This window comes from Gymnogyps californianus, chromosome 21 (genome assembly GCF_018139145.2).
Source record: "Gymnogyps californianus isolate 813 chromosome 21, ASM1813914v2, whole genome shotgun sequence".
Taxonomy (NCBI): Eukaryota; Metazoa; Chordata; class Aves; order Accipitriformes; family Cathartidae; genus Gymnogyps; species Gymnogyps californianus.
This window is the reverse complement of record NC_059491.1, coordinates 7,122,887-7,144,540: the sequence shown is the minus strand read 5'-3', so window position 1 is coordinate 7,144,540 and position 21,654 is coordinate 7,122,887. Positions and strand designations below refer to the sequence as shown.

The 21,654-nt window shown below is 66.8% G+C and overlaps 1 protein-coding gene across 1 annotated transcript; it reads left to right on the top strand.

Annotated features, from left to right (window-relative positions):
- Window positions 1-70: 70 nt before the first annotated feature.
- On the top strand, window positions 71-8,097 carry CASP9 (caspase 9). Its single transcript, XM_050909427.1, has 10 exons — window positions 71-202; window positions 2,100-2,310; window positions 2,849-2,929; window positions 3,138-3,169; window positions 4,118-4,294; window positions 4,838-4,927; window positions 5,484-5,631; window positions 6,218-6,397; window positions 6,598-6,707; window positions 7,537-8,097. The coding sequence occupies exons 1-10, from the start codon at window positions 71-73 to the stop codon at window positions 7,627-7,629; spliced, it is 1,254 nt and encodes a 417-aa protein (XP_050765384.1). The 3' UTR covers window positions 7,630-8,097.
- The last annotated feature ends 13,557 nt before the right edge of the window (window positions 8,098-21,654 follow it).

Genomic DNA, 21,654 nt, shown 5'->3' with positions numbered 1-21,654 from the left:
CCCGCCGTCACCATAGAGACGGCGCCGCTTCCGGTCACCGAGGCGAGCGGCCAGAGCGGCGCCGGGCGCCATGGAGGAGGCGCAGCGGCGGGCCCTGCGGCGCGGGCGGGCGCGGCTGGTGGCGGCGCTGCGGGTGGCGCCGCTCTGGGACCCGCTGGAGGAGCGCGGCCTCTTCACCCGGCCCATGGTCGAGGAGCTGCAGGTGGGCCGGGCTGGGCCCCGTGTCCCCCTCGGGCCCGGGGACGGCCCCCGTGTCCCCTCGGGCCCGGTGACGGGCCCCAGGGAGGGCCCCGTGTCCCCTCAGCCCCGGTGACGGGCCCCAGGGAGGGCCCTCGTGTCTCCTCGGGCCCGGTGACGAGCCCCAGGGAGGGCCCCCGTGTCCCCCTCGGGCCCGGGGACGGGACCCAGGGAGGGCCCCCGTGTCCCTTCAGCCCCGGTGACAGGCCTGGAGGGTAGCCCCCTGTGTCCTCTCAGCCCCCGGGGTGGCCCCCGTGTCTTGTCGGGCCCGGTGATGGGCCCGAGGGAGGGCCCAGTTTCCCCTCACCCCGGTGACAGGCCCGAAGGGGTGCCCTATGTCCCCTGACCCTAGTGACAGGCCTGGGGGTTGGCCCTCGTGTCTGCTCAGGCCCGAGCGAGGCCCCTGCTTCCCCTCAGTCCCGGTGACAGGCCCGAGGGAGGTCCCCGTGTCCCCTTAGCCCCGGTGACAGGCCTGGGGGGGTGACACCGTGTCCCCTCACCCCGGTGACAGGCCTGGGGGGTGGCACCGTGTCCACTCAGGCCCAAGGGAGGCCCCCGTGTCCCCTCACCCCAGTGACAGGCCCGAGGGAGGGCCCCGTGTCCCCTCAGCCCTGGTGACAGGCCTGGGGCAGAGGCCCCCGTGTCCCCTCATCCCAGTGACAGCCTCAAGGGAGGCCCCCATGTCTCCTAGCCCTGGTGACAGGCCTGGGGCAGGGGGGGGTGGCTGTGTCTGCTCAGGCTCGATGGAGGCCCCCATGTCCCCTCACCCCGATGACAGGCCTGAGGGAGGTCCCCGTGTCCCCTTAGCCCTGGTGACAGGCCCAGGGGGTGCCCCCTGTGTCTGCTCAGCCCTGGGGGCCGCCCCCATGTCCTGTCGGTCCTGGTGACGGGCCCGAGCAAGGCCCCCGTGTCCCCCCACCCCAGTGACGGGCCCGAGGGAGGCCCCTGTGTCCCCTTAGCCAGGGTGACAGGCCTGGGGTGGAGGCCCCTGTGTCCCCTCGCCCCAGTGACAAGCCTGGGGGGGTGGCCCCTGTGTCGGCTCGGCCCTGGGGGCCACCCCCGTGTCATGTCGGTCCTGGTGACAGGCCCGAGGGAGGACCCTGTTTCCTCTCAGCCCTGGTGATGGGCCTGAGGGAGGCCCCCCTGTCCCCTCACCCCAGTGACAGGCCTGAGGGAGGCCCCCGTGTCCCCTTAGCCCTGGTGACAGGCGTCGGGGGGTGACCCCTGTGTCCCCTCACCCCTGGGGGCGGCCCCCGTGTCCTGTTGGTCCCGGCGACGGGCCTGAGGGAGGCCCCCGTGTCCCGTCACCCCGGTGACAGGCCTAGGGGGTGGCCCTTGTCCCTCCCCTCCCCGGGCCCTGCGGGTAAGAGGTGTTAAGAGCCCCCCCGCCAATCTTGTCCCTTCTCGTCCCCTGCCCCAGCCAGCGCCGGGCACAGGGCTTTCTCCCTGGGTCTCCATCCCAACCCGGTGACAGGCTTAAGGGGCCCCCCTTTCCTCTCGGTGTTACTGGTGACGGGCTCGGGGGCGTCTTGCCTCGTCCCGCGCCCTGGGGACAGGCTGGGGGGTGCCTGTTCGTCCCCTGGGGACAGGCTGGGGGGGGCTCCCTCCTCCCTCTGCCCCCGCGCCTTACGGTGGGCTGCAGCTGCCTGTCCCCGTGGAGGTAGCAGGGCTTCGTGGTTGGAGGGCGGTCGGGGTCCTCTGTGCCTGTGTCCGCTGGGTCTCGGTCTCGTTCGGCCCACGTAGATGCGCTCGGCGTGGAGCCCGACGTTTCCCCTCTCCGGGTGCCGGTCGGAAGGGCTGACCGGGCGGCGCGCCTCGGCTCGGGGCGAACGCGCGTTCTCCTGGGCTTTCCTCCTCTGCAGAGCGCCGGCAGCCGAGGAGAGCAAGCCCGGCAGCTGGTCATCGACCTGGAGACTCGAGGGAAACAGGCTTTTCCCGTATTCCTCTCGATCCTGCGGGACACCGGGCAGGGCGACCTCGCGGACATGCTGCTCGAGGAACGTGCCCGCCCGCCGGCGCCGCCGCAGCTGAGGCCCGTCGAGCTGGACTTGGGTGGGGAGAAGCGAAATAAAAGTAAGTATCGAGGGTGCAGTTGTTTTCTGGGCGAACAGCGGCGGGGGGCTGGGGTGGCGGCAGCTGGGATCCCTCTCGCCGCGGGTAACAGTCCGTGAAGTCCTGCTTTTTCTTGTCCTGGAGCGTGGCGTGTAGAGGTGGCTGCGCAGAGCTGTTGGGAGGACGTCGCGCTTTCTTGGTAGCGGAAGCTTTTAAGCTCGGGCCGTGCGCTCGTGGCGTTAGGACCTTCCTTCTCCGGCGTTTGAGCACGCAGCCTCCGCGGCGCCTGGGTGAAAACGGATTTTGCCGCGTCCTCGCCGTCTTGCGCTCTGCCGAATCCGCGTGCGGATCCGGCTTGGGCGGTTGTAAGAAGAAACTTTAGTCCGTCGAACCCTGAAAAGGGGAAAAGGGACGCGATGTGGTATCGCGGCCTCGCAGCAGGGTTGCCGCGACAGGCGGCGGTCGGCTCGGTCCTTCTTGGGCACCCCGGGTCGGTTCCTCGTAGCCTGGGATACGGGAGCGGGAGAAGGCGAGACCCGGCTGTCCTGTGCCGTTACAGGTGCGACCTTCCCTGAACGTTTGTCCGTCCCCGTCCAGGCCGAGAGCGAAAGACCTCGAACGCCTCCCGCGCCAGCCCCGGGTAAGCCACGTCCCGGGCTCTTCCAGAGAGATGGCGGGCCAAACGCTCGTTTCCAGCGTGCGGCGGGCTGGGAAGGGGGGATTCGTACGTGTCGCCGACGCGTCGCGGGTGAGAGGGAAGGGTTGACGCGAGTCCCGGGAGGAAGGCGTATAACGTCTCGTCGTGGAGCGCGGAGAGCTGAATATCGCGTCTCCTTTGTGTGTCGTAGGTTCGGCCATCGACAAGAGGAACCGCGATCTGGTTAGTATTCGGTTCGGCCCAAAGCGTTCCCTGTGAAGCAAAAGCTCCGTGCCTCGTGGGCGGCTACCGGAAAATAGCCCCGGGACCGCCGGTTCTCGCTGTGCGTGACCGGAGCGATCGCTCCGAGGCTGACGCCGCCGTAACGGGGCCGGTCGGCTCTGAGCGGGTCAATCGTTAACCAGCGCCTCCTTAAGATTACCGTGGCTGTAACGCAGATAACGTAAGGTAGAGCCAAAGCTCGCGCTGAAACGGTTCGCAGCGAGGCAGCAGGTAATTTCGGAAGGCACCGAGTCGCGCGTCGTCTGCGAAGCGGCCTTTAGACTCCGTCATCGTAGCGTTGAGAGACGGACGCCAGGGAAGCGACGACGAACGCGTGCGGCACGCTTTGGCGCGTCGGGGAACGCGCAGGGAAGCGAGCGTTGTGAATACGTCTGGAGTTGCCTTCTGATAGCCCGCGGCCTGCGGGTATCTGATGCGGAGTGCATAGTTGGGCTGCGCGCGAGGCTCGCGGCCGTATCGGTGCGGGCGTTTGGGCAGCCCTCGTAAAATTCCTGCGGTGCCGTCGTCGACGGTAAAGCTGAGTCTCCGGGAGATTTATCTGCCCGTTCTCTCGGCCCCTCGCGTGGGCTCTCGCGGTGAGGTTTGATGCCGCCGCCTCAAACGAATCCCGGAAACTGCAGCTCGCCGTCGGAGACGCCGCAGGTAAAGAAGCAGCCGGCTGTCCGCGGAGGCGGTCCCCGATTCGGCAGGCTGTTTCGCGTTCCCCGGCTGCCGATAACCGCGTGCGTGCGGAGAAGGGATGCTCTTATCCCTCCCCGGGCCTGGAGAAACGAAAAAGCTGTGATGCGAGCTACTTGGAGGACTCCTGTTCCTCACGGGCGTCGTGTTGCGTCCCACCAGCGAGCGCTCCAAGTGAGAGGATGTTTAATCACAATGTGTGCCCGCCAGGTTTACGAGCTGAAAGCGGACCCGTGCGGACGCTGCCTGATCCTCAACAATGTCAACTTCAGCAGAGACTCGGGTCTGTCGACGCGAGACGGCTCCGACGTGGACTGCGAGAAGCTGGAGAAGCGCTTCGAGGCCTTGCGCTTCGACGTCCTCGCTCGGCGGGATCTGACGGCTCAGGTGAGGCCGGCCGCGTCCAGGTAACGCGAGGGACGAGAGGCGAGCCCCCGGAAGCGACGGGAGGGCGTTACGGGACGTACCCCCCGCGTCGGCAGCACGCCGAACGCCCCGGCCCGCGCAAAGACAGACTCGACCGCTCGCGTCCTCTCACGTTACTGTCGTGCCGCGACGGCAGAAGGCGGAGAAAGGACCTTGCGCGTTTGCACCCTTGCTGCGCCTGAGCTTTGATGCCCGGCTGGGATTTGTAGGGAAGTCGGCGAGGCTGTGTTTCTGCGATCGCTCTGTGACAGCCCCTTGCGTCGCGTGCGGCCGGGGGCACGATTTGCGTGCGCCTAAGGGTCCTCGGCTGTTACTCGAAGTGGCGCGGGGAGCTCGATCGTACAGAGGGACCGCTGAAAGTAAAGCGAGGTCCGCCGCTCGCCCGCGGCCCCTAATCCTTCCGAGCGGCGCGGCGGCGGGAGACGGCTAAGAGCGGGGCCCGGCAGTCATCTGCGGCTGAGGTACGGTTCGGAAAAAGCTCTTACCGTGGCGTTTTCCACGTAGGCAATGGTTCGGGAGCTGCAGAAGCTGGCGCGGCGGGACCACGGCGCCTCGGACTGCTGCGTCGTGGTCATCCTTTCCCACGGTTGCCAGGTGAGCGCGTCGCATCGCTCCCTCGGCTCGCGAGGCGGGCCGCCCGCGTGGGGAGGGGTCGGTTCCCCGCGCCGCGGTCTCACGCCGGGGTGGGAGGGAAGCGGTCTGTCGCGACCGATCCGGCGGCCGTGCCGCCGCGCTCTCCTACCTGGGTGAAAGCGAACGGGAGCTTCTCCGGTGGAGGGGGGAAGATGCTACTGGTAGTAAAGCCTGTTTGGCGCACGTCAGGCGCCTCGAGGGATGAGGAGAGGAGAGCCGTCGTTAGGGAAATGGCGGGCGTTAGGCGCTCCTTGTCCCAGAGGATGAAGAGCCCGGTCGCTGGAGGAGACGGGGTCGGGGTTGGATAAGAGGAGGAGCGGGATCGCTGGGTTTTCGCGCCTTTCCGATGACTCCCGGGCGTCCCCTCGCCCTGACGCGGCGCGCCGCGTTTGCGCAGACGCGCGGAAGGGAGCTTTGTTCCGGCGCCTTTAGGCTGCGGAGCGCCCGATCGGAAACGGGCTCCCTCGGAACCGGCCTCCCCTTCCGCGTGACTAGCTCCCGCCTTGTCCTCCCGCAGACGAGCCATATTCAGTTTCCCGGAGGCGTTTACGGAACGGACGGAAAACCCATTCCAATAGAAAAGATTGTGAACTATTTCGACGGGTCCAATTGCCCGAGCTTGAGAGGAAAACCCAAACTCTTCTTCATCCAGGCCTGCGGCGGAGGTGAGTCTTGGTTTTAGCTCCCGAAGGGAATCGGCTGTTGGGCGTAAGCCAGCTTCGGCGACGCGGTTGGGCTTCGGCTTCTCGCGCCTCTTTCGGTCGCCGCTTCTTTTCGCCGGCTGTCTTCTCTCGCTCTCGGCCACGCGTTCTTGCCGCTGGCGCGGGCTGAGTCTGAGGTACTTGGGGGCGAGCGTCTCGCGGGAGGGCGCTGCCGGTTTGCGCGCGCCGGAGCGGTTTTTTCCGCGCGGCAGGGACGCGGGAGGAAAGGAGGGGAGTAACCGCGGCGCGCGGCCGGGCGGCGCGCGCCGAGCGCCCGCTCCGGGTCTTCGGCCGTGAGCTTGGCGGGGCAGCGCGGACCGAGGGCTTTCACGTCAGGCGCCGGCGGCTCCGGCCCGACCGGCGCGGCCGAAGGGCCAAAAAGCTTTCTTTCGTTGGAGGGCCTTTATTCTTTTTGGGGTCTTTTTTCGGTTGGGTTGTTTTTCCGCCTCCCCCCCCACCCCACCCCAACTTTTCTTAACGGAGGACGTACGATCGTTGAGCGCTTGGGTAAGATGAACGTCAGGGATCGTCTCGTTGCCGCTCTTTGCAGAACAAAGAGATCGAGGCTTTCTAGTGGATCGCGACTCACCCGGAGACGAAGCCCCCGGAGGTCCTTTGGAGTCGGACGCGACTCCTTTTCAGGCTCCGTCGGGTAACGTGGACGAGCCGGACGCCGTAGCCAGCTTGCCCACGCCCGGCGACATCTTGGTCTCCTACTCAACTTTTCCAGGTGAGAGGGCCCGCGCAAATCCGTCGTCCGGTACAGGGCAATTCACAGAAAAGTCGGAGCTTCGTGGCCAAAGGCGGCGGCGGCGGCGGCGAGGGGCGACCGGCTCCGTTGGGAGACGGCGCCCGGGGAGCGGTGGTAACTCGGTGAGACGAGCGCGGAAGACTGGCTCGAGCGGTAACGTTCTCCTCCTTTCTCCGAAGGTTTTGTCTCCTGGCGGGAGGCGTCGAGCGGCTCGTGGTACGTGGAAACGCTGGACGGCGTGCTGGAGCGCTACGCCCGTTCGGAAGACCTGCTGAGCATGTTACTGCGGGTAAACGTCGTCTTCTCCTGCGTTTTGCGGTCGCGACGAAGGGAACGGTCAGAGCTGCGGTCGGTCGGGGCGTGGAGGCCTCCGCTTAAAAAAACAGAGCGACGAGATCGACCGTCCGGTTTCTGCGCGGGCTGAGGGGAGGTCTCACGGTGACGAAAGCGCCCGGCCTCAATCTGCCAGAAAGCACCTCGAGGTTTCTCTAGCGAGAAGTAATCCCGAGGCTGCAGGCTTTAGTCTTTTCCACGGAAACGGCTAGAAAATTGCGGAGCTCGTCCCGTCCTCAGACGTCCAAGCTGACGGGACTCGGGGCACCGTCCTAAGCGTGCCGCCACGCGTCCGGGCGGATCGCGCCCTCGGGGAGGACCCGCCGGGTCTCTCGTGCCCGGAGATCTCCGTGGGCGCGCGCGTGCTCGCTCGCGGCTCTTGATGGCTTTCCAGGGAGTAGCGCGAGACCCTCTCGCCGCCGGTTGGCGTTCGGCGCGAGGGAAGCGACCTCGGGGAAACGACGGGCGCGTCTGGTAGAACCGGGGCGGAAAGGGAACTCGCCGTTAAGTCAGCGCCCGAAGGGCAAGAGGCGGTCGCGGCTCGCGCCGAGAAGCGCCCGCCGGAGACGGCGGCGGCGTTTCGGTACGGCCGGCGTTTCGGGAAAGGCCGCCTGTCCTCGAGTCCCCTGCCTTTTTGCCGGCAAAAACGTCTCCTTTTAGGAGACCTGCCGGCGCTCCCGTCCCGAGGCGCCGTTCCCCGTCCTCGTCGCCGCGCTTCCCGCGAGAGGTCGCGCCCCGACGCGCCAGTCGGAAAAGCTCCTCGACCGCTCTCCTTCTGTTCTCAGGTGGCAAACGCCGTCTCTGCCAGGGGGAGGTACAAGCAGATCCCGGGCTGTTTCAACTTTCTCCGTAAAAAATTCTTCTTCGCGTGCAAATGACGCGCGGGCTCCGAGGTCCCCGCCGAGCGCGAGAGTTCCTTCCCCGCGGCCGGACGAAATCGGCGCCCGCCGTCCCTCGGCGTCGAGGCTCCCGGCGGCCTTTGTCCGTCTGTCGAGACGTTCGTCTCGAGCGACGTAATCTGCGAACGCCGTCCTTGCCGTGAGACAGAGAGAAGACGGAGGCTGGCGCCGCGCTGATGGGAAACGTTAGGGACGGAGCAGGGACGGGTGAGAGAAGCCCCCCGCCGGGGCACGTGCCGGCCCGCAGCCTCCGCGCTCGCGAAGGAGAGCGCCTCTAGCTCGCCGCGACGTGGCCACGCTCGGCCTCCGTGCGTTTTTCTTCGGCGATGGTGATGTCTGCGTCCTTTGCTGCCTGGATCGCCGGTCGATGGAATCCAGGCCTGGCGCTTCAGCGGAACGGGACCGTTTCCGCGATCGACGTTTCTCGTTTTCAATAAAACGCATTGAAAAAGGAAACGATCTTCTGCGTCGTCGTTGTCACGCGTCCGTGGCGTCTCGTGAATGCCGGTTTGGCGTCACCCGAAGGCTCCTCTGAAACGGGCGGAGCGAGGAAAACCTGCTCGAGTGGGGTTTTTTTAGCCTCCTCCTGTGAGCGGTAGCGTTTGCGACGCGGCCGTGCCGGCGTACGGAGAAGGCAGCTCGCGTCCTTTCGAGGGGTCGGTCGGACGCTAAGCGGGAGTTACAGCAGGCAACCGACGAGGATTCCTTCGGCTCTCGGCGCCGAGTTCGAGCGCTCGCCCCGAGGAGCTGCTGGGGTAGCTGCGCCGACGGTTTAGGGTCGGCAAGCCCGGACGCGTGCGGGATTTTGCGGGGGGGGGGGAAGCGTCCCCGGAGACCGAGGAGCTGCCTTAGGGCTAGGTGGGGAAGGGAAGCGTCGGCGAGCTGCCGCGCCCGCCGCGCAGAGCCCCGACGGGGCGGAGAGCCGCACGGGCGGCTGCCGGGCCCGGCCCGTCTTCGTCGCACGAAGCATTTTACGCTCTCGGGGAAAGGCGGATCGCGCCGTGCCCCTTCGCCTCTCCGCCGCCGGCGGGGGAGAAGAGGGGTGCTGGCGAGCGGGCGGGGAACCCGCGGATCGCCCGTCTTGCCTTTGCGGTCGCCGGGTATTTCCACGCTCCGGTTTTTGGGAGCGTTTCAGGCGCTTTGAGGCAGTTGGGCGCCGGCGGCAGAGCGATTCTCAGCCCCGGGGTTCGGGTTTAACTGTTTTTCAAAGGGTGCTGGGGCTTGAGCAATGGCAAAAGGAGCCGAAAGCCTGAAAGAAGTAGCTAAAAGTGGTGGAGGCTCGTTCCCCCAGAGGAGTTTTACTCTCTCCTTCAGTTGCTTCCAGTCCCTACGGCTCCGGGAACGGGGTCCTGCCAGGGGGCACGCCCGGCCATCCCCCGGCACGCACCCGGAGCCTCTGCATCAGAAAGGAAAGCCCCTCGGTCGCTCGATGAGCAGGAGGTCCCTCTAGTCATGCTTTGTCCCCGTCGGCTCCAAAAGGCGAGCCGCATGAAGGATGCCGCCCCGCGCGCGGCGGCGGGGGGGCCCGTTTTGGGCGGCAGCCGTGGCTCTCGCCGCGGGGGGGGGGTCCCCCCGAGTCGCGCTCCCTGCTTTGCGCGAGGGCCCGCCGGGGCTGCTGCGAGGGGCAGGGGCTCGGTGGAGCGAAGCCAGACTGGGGGGACGTCTCCGGAGGCCCTCAACCACGCAGCCTCGAGGCAGGTTGCGCTTTGCCCTAGAAATCGGGAACGGGGGACGAGCGGGACCTTCCCCGGCCGGCGCAGGGGTCCGGGACGCGCGGCCCCCTCACCTGTAACGCACGGGAGCTCGGGACAGGGGAGGGGGGCGAAAGGGACGGCTGGAAGCGAGGAGCGGTCCGCAGGGAGCGGGGCAGGGCGGGAACCGCCCGTCCCCAGGTGGAGGGAATCTGGAAGGAGCTCAGGTTGAGCCGATTAGGGCGGCACCGGGGGCTGAAAGGCCGGGGCCGGGGCCGGGGCGAGCAGGGCAGGAGCCGGAGAGGATCCGGTCTCCGCTCGGGGCCTGCGAATGCCCGAGTCGCCGACGGCGCCGGAGCGGGAGCGGCGGATCCTTCGCGGTGAAGCTGGACGGCTTGGCCGGGAGCTGCCGGTGCCCGTCGCCCGCGTCGCTGGGGTAAGCGAAGCTCCGTTTTTAGGTACCGCTCGATCGCGGCGTCCTGTCGGAGGCGTGCCCCGCGATGAGATCCTGCGCTGGAAGGAGGAGAAAGCTGGGAAGAGCCCGTGTCAGTTATGGGTTTTATTTAAAAATAAAAAAAGCAAGGTGTTTGGAAGCTGATTGTTAAGGTGACACGGTGGAAACCCAGCAAAGAGGAACAGAGGAACATGGAACAAAAAGAGATCCTAGGTACCGTCAGCCTTCGTCCTCTCCTTGGCCCCGGAGCCGGCGCTCGGCCCGCGGAGGAGCGTTCCCGAGGTCCTGTGGCCCACTGATGCAGGTGAGAGCGGTATTTCACGTGTATTTCACCCCCATCCCGTCCCATCCCATCCCTGTCCCCGCCGTGGCACTGAGCTCTCTGCCCCCCCGGCAGTAGGGCTTGCGACACCGGCTGCAGCTGCAGCGGGACGCCGGGAGCCGCCCGGGGTCGGGGCCGGCCCGGGACCGGCGTGGCCCTTCCCGGGGGGCTCGTCACGGGGCGGCCGCGGGTCCCTACCGGCGGGGGCCCACCTCGGGTGCCCGTCCTCGGAGCCGTGGGGAGCGGGGCCCCGGCCGCTGCCAGGGCCTTGGCACCGGCTCGGATGCCGGTGGGCGCCTGCCGTACCCGGGAAAGCCTGGGGGTGCGCATGGGGCGCGTGGCTGTGGGGCGCGTGGCTGTGGGGCGAGTGTGTGAGTATTTGGGGGGCTTTTGTTTTGCCTTGGGTTGTTATTTTAGCTTGTTGTGTTTATGGTTTGGAGCTGCAGCCATTCATTTTGTTTTTTTCCCTTTGTTTTTGGCTTTCCCGGGGGCGGCGGGCGCCCCGGGGCGGCGGCGGTGGGGCCCCGTGCCTGTGCGGGGCCAGGGGCGAGCGCCCAGGGAGGTGCGGCCACTTCTGCCGGAGGGAGCCGGGGCCGCCCCGAGCCCCCCGGGGCCGGGGGTTGCCGGGCCTGTGCCGGAGCCAGCCCCGGGCTGGGCCCCGTGGCCCTGCAGCCGGGGCCTGGGGTGGAGGGTGGGGGATGCGGCCGGAGCCGGGCTGTGGTTGCGATGGGCCAGCCCGTGCTCAGGGGTTTGTGAGAGCTCAGTGCCACCGTGGTCCCTGTCCCCCTGTCCCCCTGTTCCCCTGTCCCCCTGTCCCTTCCCTGTTGCCCCGAGGTGTGGGGTGCTGGTGGTGCCTGTCCCATTGCAGTCCCTTGTGCACGGGGTGCCTGGGTGCTGTGGGTGTCGGGGTGCCCGGTCCCTTGTGGGGATCCCCATGTTGGGGCTGATCCCGTCTCCCCTGGTGCTGGTTTTGTGTTGGGGCCCTGCAGTCCCATCTCTTGGGTTCCCCACCCCGCCGACTGTGCCCCCCCGGGGCGGTGGGAGTGGGGTGCGTGGGGTCCGGCCAGCCGGGGTGGGGGTGCTGAGGGGTGGTTTTGGGGAGGGGCTCTGGCAGAAGGTGACTCTCAAGCTTTTTTGCTCTTTCCTTTCCCGTGGCGTCGGGATTTCCCCTGCGGAGGCGTCCCCGTCCCCTGCGCCCGACGGTGGAGAGGAGGTGCCCGTGAGTGGGGTCTCTGCGTTGGCCGAGGTGAGGGGTCCGGGGCAGGTGGGATGGGGAAGGGGCAGGAGGTGCCCACAGGGCCGTGGGGTGTTGAGTGACCGCCACGTCACCAACATCCCTCCCTGGTTTTTGGGGTGCCCTTCCCCTTGCAGGGCCGGCCGTCTCCGTCCTGGGCTTGACCCGGAGCCAGCGCTCGGCCAATGGAGGAGTGTTCCCGAGGCCCTGTGGCCCACTGATGCAGGTGAGAGCGGTATTTCATGTGTATTTCACCCCTAGCCCATCCCATCCCATCCCATCCCTGTCCCTGCTGTGGCACTGAGCTCTCTGCCCCCCTGGCAGGAGGGCTTGCGGCACTGACCGCCGCTGCAGCGGGATGCTGGGAGCAGCCCGGGGTCGGGGCCGGCCCGGGACCGGCGTGGCCCTTCCCGGGGGGCTCGTCACGGGGCGGCCGCGGGTCCCTACCGGCGGGGGCCCACCTCGGGTGCCCGTCCTCGGAGCCGTGGGGAGCGGGGCCCCGGCCGCTGCCAGGGCCTTGGCACCGGCTCGGATGCCGGTGGGCGCCTGCCGTACCCGGGAAAGCCTGGGGGTGTGCGTGGGGTGCGTGGCTGTGGGGCGCGTGGTTGTGGGGCGAGTGTGTGAGTATTTGGGGGGCTTTTGTTTTGCCTTGGGTTGTTATTTTAGCTTGTTGTGTTTATGGTTTGGAGCTGCAGCTGTTCATTTTGTTTTTTTGCCTTTGTTTTTGGCTTTCCCGGGGGCGGCGGGCGCCCCAGGGCGGCGGCGGCAGGGGCCCCGTGCCCGTGCGGGGCCAGGGGCGAGCGCCCGGGGAGGTGCGGCCACTTCTGCCGGAGGGAGCCGGGGCCGCCCCGAGCCCCCCGGGGCCGGGGGTTGCCGGGCCTGTGCCGGAGCCGGCCGCGGGCTGGGCCCTGTGGCCCCGCAGCCGGGGTCTGGGGTAGGGGGTGGGGGGTCTGGCTGGAGCCGGGCTGTGGCTGCGATGGGCCAGCCCGTGCTCAGGGGGTTTGTGAGAGCTCAGTGCCACCGTGGTCCCTGTCTCACTGTGTCCCTGTCCCCCTGTCCCTTCCCTGTTGCCCCGAGGTGTGGGGTGCTGGTGGTGCCTGTCCCATTGCAGTCCCTTGTGCACGGGGTGCCTGGGTGCTGTGGGTGTCGGGGTGCCCCGGTCCCTTGTGGGGATCCCCATGTTGGGGCTGATCCCGTCTCCCCTGGTGCTGGTTTTGTGTTGGGGCCCTGCAGTCCCATCTCTTGGGTTCCCCACCCCGCCGACTGTGCCCCCCCGGGGGCGGTGGGAGTGGGGTGCGTGGGGTGCGTGGGGTCTGGCCAGCCGGGGTGGGGGTGCTGAGGGGTGGTTTTGGGGAGGGGCTCTGGCAGAAGGTGACTCTCAGCCTCTTTTGCTCTTTCCTTTCCCGTGGCGTCTGGATTTCCCCTGGGGAGGTGTCCCCGTCCCCTGCGCCCGATGGTGGACAGGAGGTGCCCGTGAGCGGGGTCTCTGTGTTGGCCGAGGTAAGGGGTCTGGGGCAGGAGGTGCCCATGGGGCCGTGGGGTGTTGAGTGACTGCCATGTCACCAACGTCCCTCCCTCGTTTTGGGGTGCCCTTCCTGTTGCAGGGCCGGCCGCTTCCGTCCTGGGCTTGACCTGGAGCCGGTGCTCGGCCAGCGGAGGAGCGTTCCTGAGGTTCTGTGGCCCATCGATGCAGGTGAGAGTGGTATTTCATGTGTATTTCACCCCTAGCCCATCCCATCCCATCCCATCCCTGTCCCTGCTGTGGCACTGAGCTCTCTGCCCCCTGGCAGGAGGCTTGCGGCACTGTTGCCGCAGCGGGACGCTGGGAGCGCCCGGGGTCGGGGCCGGCCCGGGACCGGCGTGGCCCTTCCCGGGGGGCTCGTCACGGGGCGGCCGCGGGTCCCTACCGGCGGGGGCCCACCTCGGGTGCCCGTCCTCGGAGCCGTGGGGAGCGGGGCCCCGGCCGCTGCCAGGGCCTTGGCACCGGCTCGGATGCCGGTGGGCGCCTGCCGTACCCGGGAAAGCCTGGGGGTGTGCGTGGGGCGCGTGGCTGTGGGGCGCGTGGCTGTGGGGCGTGTGTGTTGAGTTTTTGGGGGGCTTTTGGTTTGCCTTGGGTTGTTATTTTAGCTTGTTGTGTTTATGGTTTGGAGCTGCAGCCGTTCATTTTGTTTTTTTTCCCTTTTGTTTTTGGCTTTCCCGGGGGTGGCGGGCGCCCCGGGGTGGCAGCGGTGGGGCCCTGCGGCCGTGCGGGGCTGGGGGCGAGCGCCCGGGGAGGTGCGGCCACTTCTGCCGGAGGGAGCCGGGGCCGCCCCGAGCCCCCGGGGCCGGGGGTTGCCGGGCCTGTGCCGGAGCCGGCCGCGGGCTGGGCCCCGTGGCCCCGCAGCCGGGGTCTGGGGTAGGGGGTGGGGGGTGCGGCGGAGCCGGGCTGTGGCTGCGATGGGCCAGCCCGTGCTCAGGGGGTTTGTGAGAGCTCAGTGCCACCGTGGTCCCTGTCCCCCTGTCCCCCTGTCCCTTCCCTGTTGCCCCAAGGTGTGGGGTGCTGGTGGTGCCTGTCCCATTGCAGTCCCTTGTGCACGGGGCGCCTGGGTGCTGTGGGTGTTGGGGTGCCCCGATCCTTGGTGGGGATCCCCGTGTTGGGGCTGATCCTGTCTCCCCTGGTGCTGTTTTTGTGTTGGGGCCCTGCAGTCCCATCTCTTGGGTTCCCCACCCCGCCGACTGTGCCCCCCGGGGGCGGTGGGAGTGGGGTGCGTGGGGTGCGTGGGGTCCGGCCAGCCGGGGTGGGGGTGCTGAGGGGTGGTTTTGGGGAGGGCTCTGGCAGAAGGTGACTCTCAGTGTTTTTTGCTCTTTCCTTTTCCGCGGCGTCGGGATTTCCCCTGCGGAGGTGTCCCTGTCCCCTGCGCCTGACGGTGGAGAGGAGGTGCCTGTGAGCGGGGTCTCTGTGTTGGCTGAGGTAAGGGGTCCGGGGCAGGTGGGATGGGGAAGGGGCCGGAGGTGCGCATGGGGCCGTGGGGTGTTGAGTGACTGCCACGTCACCAACGTCCCTCCCTCGTTTTGGGGTGTCCTTCCTTGCAGGGCTGGCTGCCTCCATCCTGGGCTTGACCTGGAGCCGGTGCTCGGCCAGCGGAGGAGCGTTCCTGAGGTTCTGTGGCCCATCGATGCAGGTGAGAGTGGTATTTCATGTGTATTTCACCCCTAGACCATGCATGCCATGCCATGCCATGCCATGCCATCCCATCCCATCCCATCCCATCCCTGTCCCTGCTGTGGCACTGAGCTCTCTGCCCCCTGGCTGGACAGCTCGCGGCGCCAGCTGTTGCCGCAGCGGGACGCCGGGAGCCGCCGGGGTCGGGGCCGGCCCGGGACCGGCGTGGCCCTTCCCGGGGGGCTCGTCACGGGGCGGCCGCGGGTCCCTACAGGCGGGGGCCCACCTCGGGTGCCCGTCCTCGGAGCCGTGGGGAGCGGGGCCCGGCCGCTGCCGGGCCTTGGCACCGGCTCGGATGCCGGTGGGCGCCTGCCGTACCCGGGAAAGCCTGGGGGTGCGTGTGGGGTGCGTGGCTGAGGGGCGCGTGGCTGTGGGGCGTGTGTGTTGAGTTTTTGGGGGGCTTTTGTTTTGCCTTGGGTTGTTATTTTAGCTTGTTGTGTTTATGGTTTGGAGCTGCAGCCGTTCATTTTGGTTTTTTCCCTTTGTTTTTGGCTTTCCTGGGGGCGGCAGGCGCCCGGGGGGCGGCGGTGGGGCCCCGGCCGTGCGGGGCAGGGGCGAGCGCCCGGGGAGGTGCGGCCACTTCTGCCGGAGGGAGCCGGGCCGCCCGAGCCCCCGGGGCCGGGGTTGCCGGGCCTGTGCCGGAGCCGGCCGCGGGCTGGGCCCCGTGGCCCCGCAGCCGGGGTCTGGGGTGGAGGGTGGGGGGTGCGGCCGGAGCCGGGCTGTGGCTGCGATGGGCCAGCCCGTGCTCAGGGGGTTTGTGAGAGCTCAGTGCCACCGTGGTCCCTGTCCCCCTGTCCCCCTTTGCCCTTCCCCCAGGCTGTGGGGTGCTGGTGCTCTCTGTGCGGTGCTGCGCTGTCCTGATCCCTTGTGCACAGAGCGCCTGGGTGCATAGGTGTTCGCTGGGCTGATCCCATCTGCCCTCGGCCCTTTCCCCCTTGGGAGAGGTGACCCTGCTCTTTTCTCCCTTGATTTTTTTCCCCAATTGTCCCCCCATGGGAGCAGTGGGAGTGGGGCGTCCCATGGCCACCCCAGCTGGGGTGGGGGTGCAGGGGTCCGGTCGGTCTGTTGGGGCAGAGATGGCTCACAGTCTTGTCCCTTACCTTCTTTCCATGGCACCGAGCACGGTGGCCGGTCCCTCCCCGGGGCGTCCTTGGCGGAGGCGAGAGCAGGCGTCCATTGGCAGTGCGGGACCGCTCCGGTGGCAGAGGTAAGGGGGCGCATGTCGGGGCCGGAGGGTGGCGGGGGCTCGGGGAGGGGGGAGGCTCTTTTGGGGCTACCATGGGCCCTGCTGCTCACCCCGCTGCTCACCCCGCTGCTCACCCCGCTGCTCACCCCGCTGCTCACCCCGCTCCTCCCCATCTTGCAGTGCAGGCTGTGCCCGAGGAGAGCCCCGGACGTGGACCGGCACCGTCGGCCGTGGCCGCAGCTGCGGGGTCGTGCTTGCCCACAGCCTCTATCGCATCGACGCTGGGATGCTGTACGGTGTCTGGTGAGTGTCGGGGGCGGGGGGGATGTTGTCCCTGTCTCCTGCGGTGTCCCCGAGCTCTCGTTCCCAGCAGCAGGTCCCCGGTCCGTCGTCCGCTCTTGGCCGCCTCCGGCGCCCGCCGTGCCCGGGCCAGCCTGGGGCGAGCGTGTGCGGGTGCGTGTGTGTTGGGAGGGGGGTGGTGGTGTGCGTGTGGGGGCGTGCCTGGCCTTTGGGGGGTGTTTTTTTGTCTCTGAGGTTGTTGTTTTAGTTTGTTGTGTTTATGGTTTGGTGCTGCAGCCGTTTTCTTTTCGTTTCGTTTCCTTTGATTGGTGGTGTGGATGAGCGGGGCTCTCCCGGGCACGGCGGGCGCCGGCGGCCGAGGGGGGCGCGGGGCCCGTCCCCGTTTGCCGGGACGGGGGCGTCCCCGTAGCTGAGGCGCATTGGCCGGCGGCGGCCAGGACCGCGGGTGCCAGGGCCGGCTCTGGCTGGGCCGTCAGCAGGCCCGAACGTGCCCACATGGGGACGAGAGCTCGGCGGCCCCTGTGGTGGGTGGCCCTTTGTCTGGGGCGTTTTTTCCTCCCATTGAAGTGTGTTCCCCCTTTTGTTCTCGTTTTTGCCTTCCTCCTGCCTCCCTCCTTCCCCCCACCAGTCGTCCGCCCCCCCAGTGTCTTCTTCCCTTTGCACTCCCCTCTGCTCTTCCCTTTGCCTCCCGCTCTCCCCCTACTTGCCTCCTGCCTATTCTCCACTGTCTTCCTCCTCCTTCACTTTCTCCTGGTGTCCTCCTCCCCCTCCTTCTCCTTGTCCCCCTCCTTCTCCTTGTCCCCCCTTCTCCTTGTCCCCTCCTTCTCCTTGTCCCCCTTTCTCCTTGTCCCCCTTTCTCTTTTGTCCCCCTTTCTCTTTTAGCTCCCCCTTTCTCTTTTAGCTCCCCCTTTCTCTTTTAGCTCCCCCTTTCTCTTTTAGCTCCCCCTTTCTCTTTTAGCTCCCCCTTTCTCTTTTAGCTCCCCCTTTCTCTTTTAGCTCCCCCTTTCTCTTTTAGCTCCCCCTTTCTCTTTTAGCTCCCCGCGTTCCTTCTCGTGCCTCTGTCCCCCCGGCGTTCCTTCTCGTGCCTCTGTCCCCCCGGCGTTCCTTCTCGTGCCTCTGTCCCCCGGCGTTCCTTCTCGTGCCTCTGTCCCCCGGCGTTCTTTCCCTTTTTCTTGCTTCCCCCCCAGCTTTTTATCCTTCTCTCTGTTTCTCCGTACTTCCCCCCAGCTGTAATTCCTCACAGAGGCGCACGCCCTCTCCCCCCGGCTGATGGTTTTGTTTCTGTTTTCCAAGTCCTGCCTCTGCCTGTCCCCCAGCCCATTTCCCCCGGTTGAGTTTGGGTAAAAGAATAGGGAAAAGGGGGAGAGAACTGTCTGCGTGGCCCTGGGGGCCCTGGTGTTCTCTGGGTCATTGTCACCTGCACCTCGCCCTCGTCCCCCCCACATGTCCCCCCACATCCCCCCTTTCCCCTCGGTCCTGGGGATTTGGGACGTTGAGACTCAGCCCAGGGAAGAGCTGGGGGGTAGCGGGCGGCCCAGGGCTGGCTGGGTCAGGGGGCTGGTGGGTGATTCAGGGGGCGGGCGGGCGGCTGGGTTGGGATGCCGGGGGCTGCTGGGGGCGCGTGGGGGCAGCAGGCGGCCTGGCACAGCGACTGACAGCCCGTTGCTTCTCTCTCCGCTGCGCTGACCTCGCCTGTCCGTCGCCTCGTCCCGTCGCCTCGTCCCGTCGCCTCGTCCCGTCGCCTCGTCCCGTCCCTCGTCCCGTCGCCTCGTCCCGTCGCCTCGTCCCGTCCTTTGCCTGGAGTGGCGTCCCTCGCCTGGTGAGTGCTGGCTCTGGGGGTTTGTCCCTGTTTGCTGGGGTATCCCTGAGCTCTCGTCCCCTGGGTGGGGGTGCCGGTCTGCAGCGGGGAGGGGGTCCCCGGTCCCTCGGCTGCCTCCGGCGCCCGCCGTGCCCGGGCCAGCCTGGGGCGAGTGTGTGCGAGTGTGGGTGTGTTTGGGGGGCGTGGGGGGGTGTGTGTGCGTGTGGGGGCGTGCCTGGCCTTTGGGGGGTTTTTTTTTCTCTGAGGTTGTTGTTTTAGTTTGTTGTGTTTATGGTTTGGTGCTGCAGCCGTTTTGTTTTTGGTTTTATTTCGTTTTATTTGTGGTGTGGATGAGCGGGGTTCTCCCGGGCACGGCGGGCGCCGGCGGCCGAGGGGGGCGCGGGGCCCGTCCCCGTTTGCCGGGCGGGGGCGTCCCCGTAGCTGAGGCGCCCCCGTAGCTGAGGCGCAGGGGCCGGCGGCGGCCAGGACGGCGGGTGCCAGGGCCGGCTCTGGCTGGGGCCACGGTAGCCCTGCCTGTGGCAAGGTGGGGGACGAGAGCTCGGCGCCCCTCGCGGCGGGCGGCCCTTTGCCCCTCTGTCCTGGGCATTTTGTCCTCCTCCCCCAGGTGCCTTCCTCCCCCCTGCCTTCCTCCTGTTGTTCCCCTCTTTGTCTTCCTACTTTCCCCCTCCCTTCTCCTCCCATATTTTTTTTTTTTGTTGTTTTTGCTGTGTCTCTTCTTCCCCCTGCCTCGTCCCCAGCTGGTCCCCATCGTTTCCTCCCGCTTGTCCCCATCTTCCTCCCGCTTGTGCCTTGTTTGTCCCTTGCTGATCCTGTCACCGAACGAGACGGAAAGAACTTAACTTATCAACACCGATGAGCTGCAGATAAGCAGGCACTCCTTTAATTCGGCGCTGGGAACACGGGGGGTAGCTCCGCCAAACCGTGTTCACCTTTGCCTCAAAATCCGTCGCCTTTTGTAGACGAGATAGTGACCTATTCAATCACTGACTACATTGTCATTGTTATTCTGTTTGAGGATTGGTTAAAATTTCTTTGCCTAGCGTGCAAATTACGACGCGTGCCCGCTACGATTTTTGAGACCTTTACTTCCTTAACCTGTCGGGTCGGCGGGTTTCCGGAGTCGGCGGCCGTGACCTCCGCCTGCCGGAATTACCTTTCCCTTAGGTTCGCTTAAAGGTGGCGACCCTGAGCGGTCCTTCCCGGACCGTTAACAGAGCTGACTATCCTTCGCTTTGGTTTCCGAAAGCAAAACAGCAGGCCGTTCACGTCTAGTGAAGTTTCTGTAGGCCGTTAATTTCTGGTGAAGTTTCTGTAGTTTATGGTTGCAAACTTTACCTATATAGAAGACTTATAATCAAAAATTGACTCGACACATGTACGCTTTATTTTATTGTTATTTTTTATGTGAGTAATTTGCAAGAGTCCCTTGCTCGTCCCTGTCTTCCTCGTGCCCGTCCCTTGCTGTGTCTTCCTCCTCCTCCTCCTCGTCCTCTTCCTCGTCTCTCCTGCTCCTTTCCTTTCTCTGGGGTCCCCCTGCTTTTTCTTGGTCCTGTCCCTTGTCTTCCTCCTCCTTGTCCGCCTCCTTGTGTTTTCTTCTCCCTTAGGTGTTGTGCTTTCTGCGCCCGTTCTGTCTCTCCCCCTCCTCCCGCGTCCTCTGTACTCTGCTAGGTGTTCTCCTTTTTCTTGCCTTCCCCCTCTTCCCCCTTCCCCCCCCCTTTTTTGTCCCTCCCCCCGCGTCCCCTTCCTTCCCCCCCCGGGATCACCTCCCGCCCCCCAGGCTGAGGGCGTCGGGCTTTTTTCCCCACGTTCTCCCCCCTCCCTGTCCCCCAGCCCCCGTACCCCCAGTTGGCGTTTGGTACAAAAAGTAAGAGGAAAGAGGCAGAAAACTGTCACGGCGTGGCCCTGGGGGTCCCGGCACATTGTGGCGACACGTCTGCCTGCATCCCCGCCTTTCCCTCGGTCCCGGGGGTTTGGGGCGTTGGGGCTCGGCCCAGGGAAGGGCCGGGGTTGCGGCGGGGCGCGGGGGGCAGGCGGGGGTGCCGGCGCACAGCGACTGACAGCCCGTTCCCTTCTCTGTCCTGCTGGTGGCTGAGCCTCGTCCCGTCGCCTCGTCCCGTCGCCTTCGTCCCGTCGCCTCGTCCCGTCGCCTCGTCCCGTCGCCTCGTCCCGTCGCCTCGTCCCGTCGCCTCGTCCCGTCCTTTGCCTGGAGCGGCCGTCCCTCGCCCGGTGAGTGCTGGCCTGGGGGGTTTGTCCCTGTTTCCTGGGGCGTCCCCGAGCTCTCGTCCCGTGGGTGGGGGTGCCGGTCCGCAGCGAGGAGGGGGTCCGCGGTCCCTCGGCCGCCTCCAGCGCCCGCCGTGCCCGGGCCAGCCTGGGGTGAGTGTGTGGGGGTGTGTGTGTGGTTGGGGGGGGTGGTGGTGTGTCTGTGTGGGGGCGTGCCTGGCCTTTGGGGTGTTTTTTTGTCTCTGAGGTTGTTGTTTTAGTTTGTTGTGTTTATGGTTTGGTGCTGCAGCCGTTTTGTTTTCGTTTCGTTTCCTTTTATTGGTGGTGTGGATGAGCGGGGCTCTCCCGGGCACGGCGGGCGCCGGCGGCCGAGGGGGGCGGGGGGCGTCCCGTAGCTGAGGCGCATGGCCGGCAGCGGCCAGGACTGCGGGTGCCAGGGCCGGCTCTGGCTCGGCCGTCAGTCGGCCCGAACGTGCCCAGGTGGGGACGAGAGCTCGGCGGCCCCTGTGGCGGGTGGCCCTTTGCCCTGAGTGTCCGGGGTGTTTTTTCCTCCCCTCTTAGTGTCTACCTCCTGCGTCCCTCCTGCCTTGCCCTGGCTTTCCCTGGCTTCCCCCTGCCTGTTCTCCACTGGCTTTGTCCCCCTCCTTGCCCTTCTGCTGGTGTCTCCCCCCCCCCCCCCCCCCCCCCCCCCAGTTGCCCGCTAGGCCTCCTGTTTGTTTGGAAATGTTGTTTTTCCCCTGAAGTTTCTTCTTTGTGCCTGTTGCCTGTTGCCTGTCTTCCTCCTGGTGTCCCCCTGCTTGGTCTTCTTCCTCTTCCCCGTCTTTCTCCTTCCCCTGTGCGTGTTGGTTTGCTCTTTTTGTTCCCCCTGCCCCCCCCCTTTTTTTCCTTCCTTTTTTTTTCCCTTCTCTGCCCCCCCTGCTCTTGCCTTCCCCCCTTCCCCCTGCTGGTGGTTTTCTTTTCCCCTTTTCTGACACCCCCCCCGCCTTTAACTCTTCTGTCCTTTGCCCTGTAGTCTTTTTGGTCTTACCGCTTGCCTTGTCGTGTTGCTATTGCTGTCGGGCTCTGCCTTGTCTTTTTTCCTGGTGCGTTGTCCGTCCCCCCCGCTGCTGGCCCTTGTCTTCCCGGTCTTCCTCCTTTCCCCCCTCCGCTTTCCCGTTTTCTGGGGTCTGCGGTTCTCTTTTTTCATGCCCGGTGTGTCCCACCCCCTGCTTTTGCCTTTTGTTGGGTTTTTTTCTCCCCATTTAGACCTTTCCTTCCCTGAGCTTTATGACCCCCCGCCAGCAGCGTGAGCTTGCGGCCCCCGGGTCGGTGGCGGTGAGGTTGTTATTTTCCCAGTTCTGTCCCCAGCCCCAGCTCGGGGGCTGTGGGCTGGGGAGCGGGGAGAGCAAGGGGGAGGAAGGGGCACGGCCCGGGGGGGTCCTGGGGTCGCCGGGGCTGCGCGGGTGGGGCACGGCCCGGGCAAGGGCCGGCGGGCACCGGGGGCGTCGGCGCCCCGTGCGGCGAGTCCCGGCCCCTTCCCTCCTCTGCTGTGGCTGGCGTTGGAGCCTTGTCCCGTCCTGGAGCAGCGTCCCGTCCC

Excerpts from the sequence above, each read along its gene's own strand:
- CASP9 (XM_050909427.1), top strand. The coding sequence starts at position 71 with ATGGAGGAGGCGCAGCGGCGGGCCCTGCGGCGCGGGCGGGCGCGGCTG. Across the intron at positions 4,928-5,483 it reads TCCTTTCCCACGGTTGCCAG|ACGAGCCATATTCAGTTTCC; the intron begins GTGAGCGCGTCG and ends GTCCTCCCGCAG. Across the intron at positions 5,632-6,217 it reads CATCCAGGCCTGCGGCGGAG|AACAAAGAGATCGAGGCTTT; the intron begins GTGAGTCTTGGT and ends CGCTCTTTGCAG.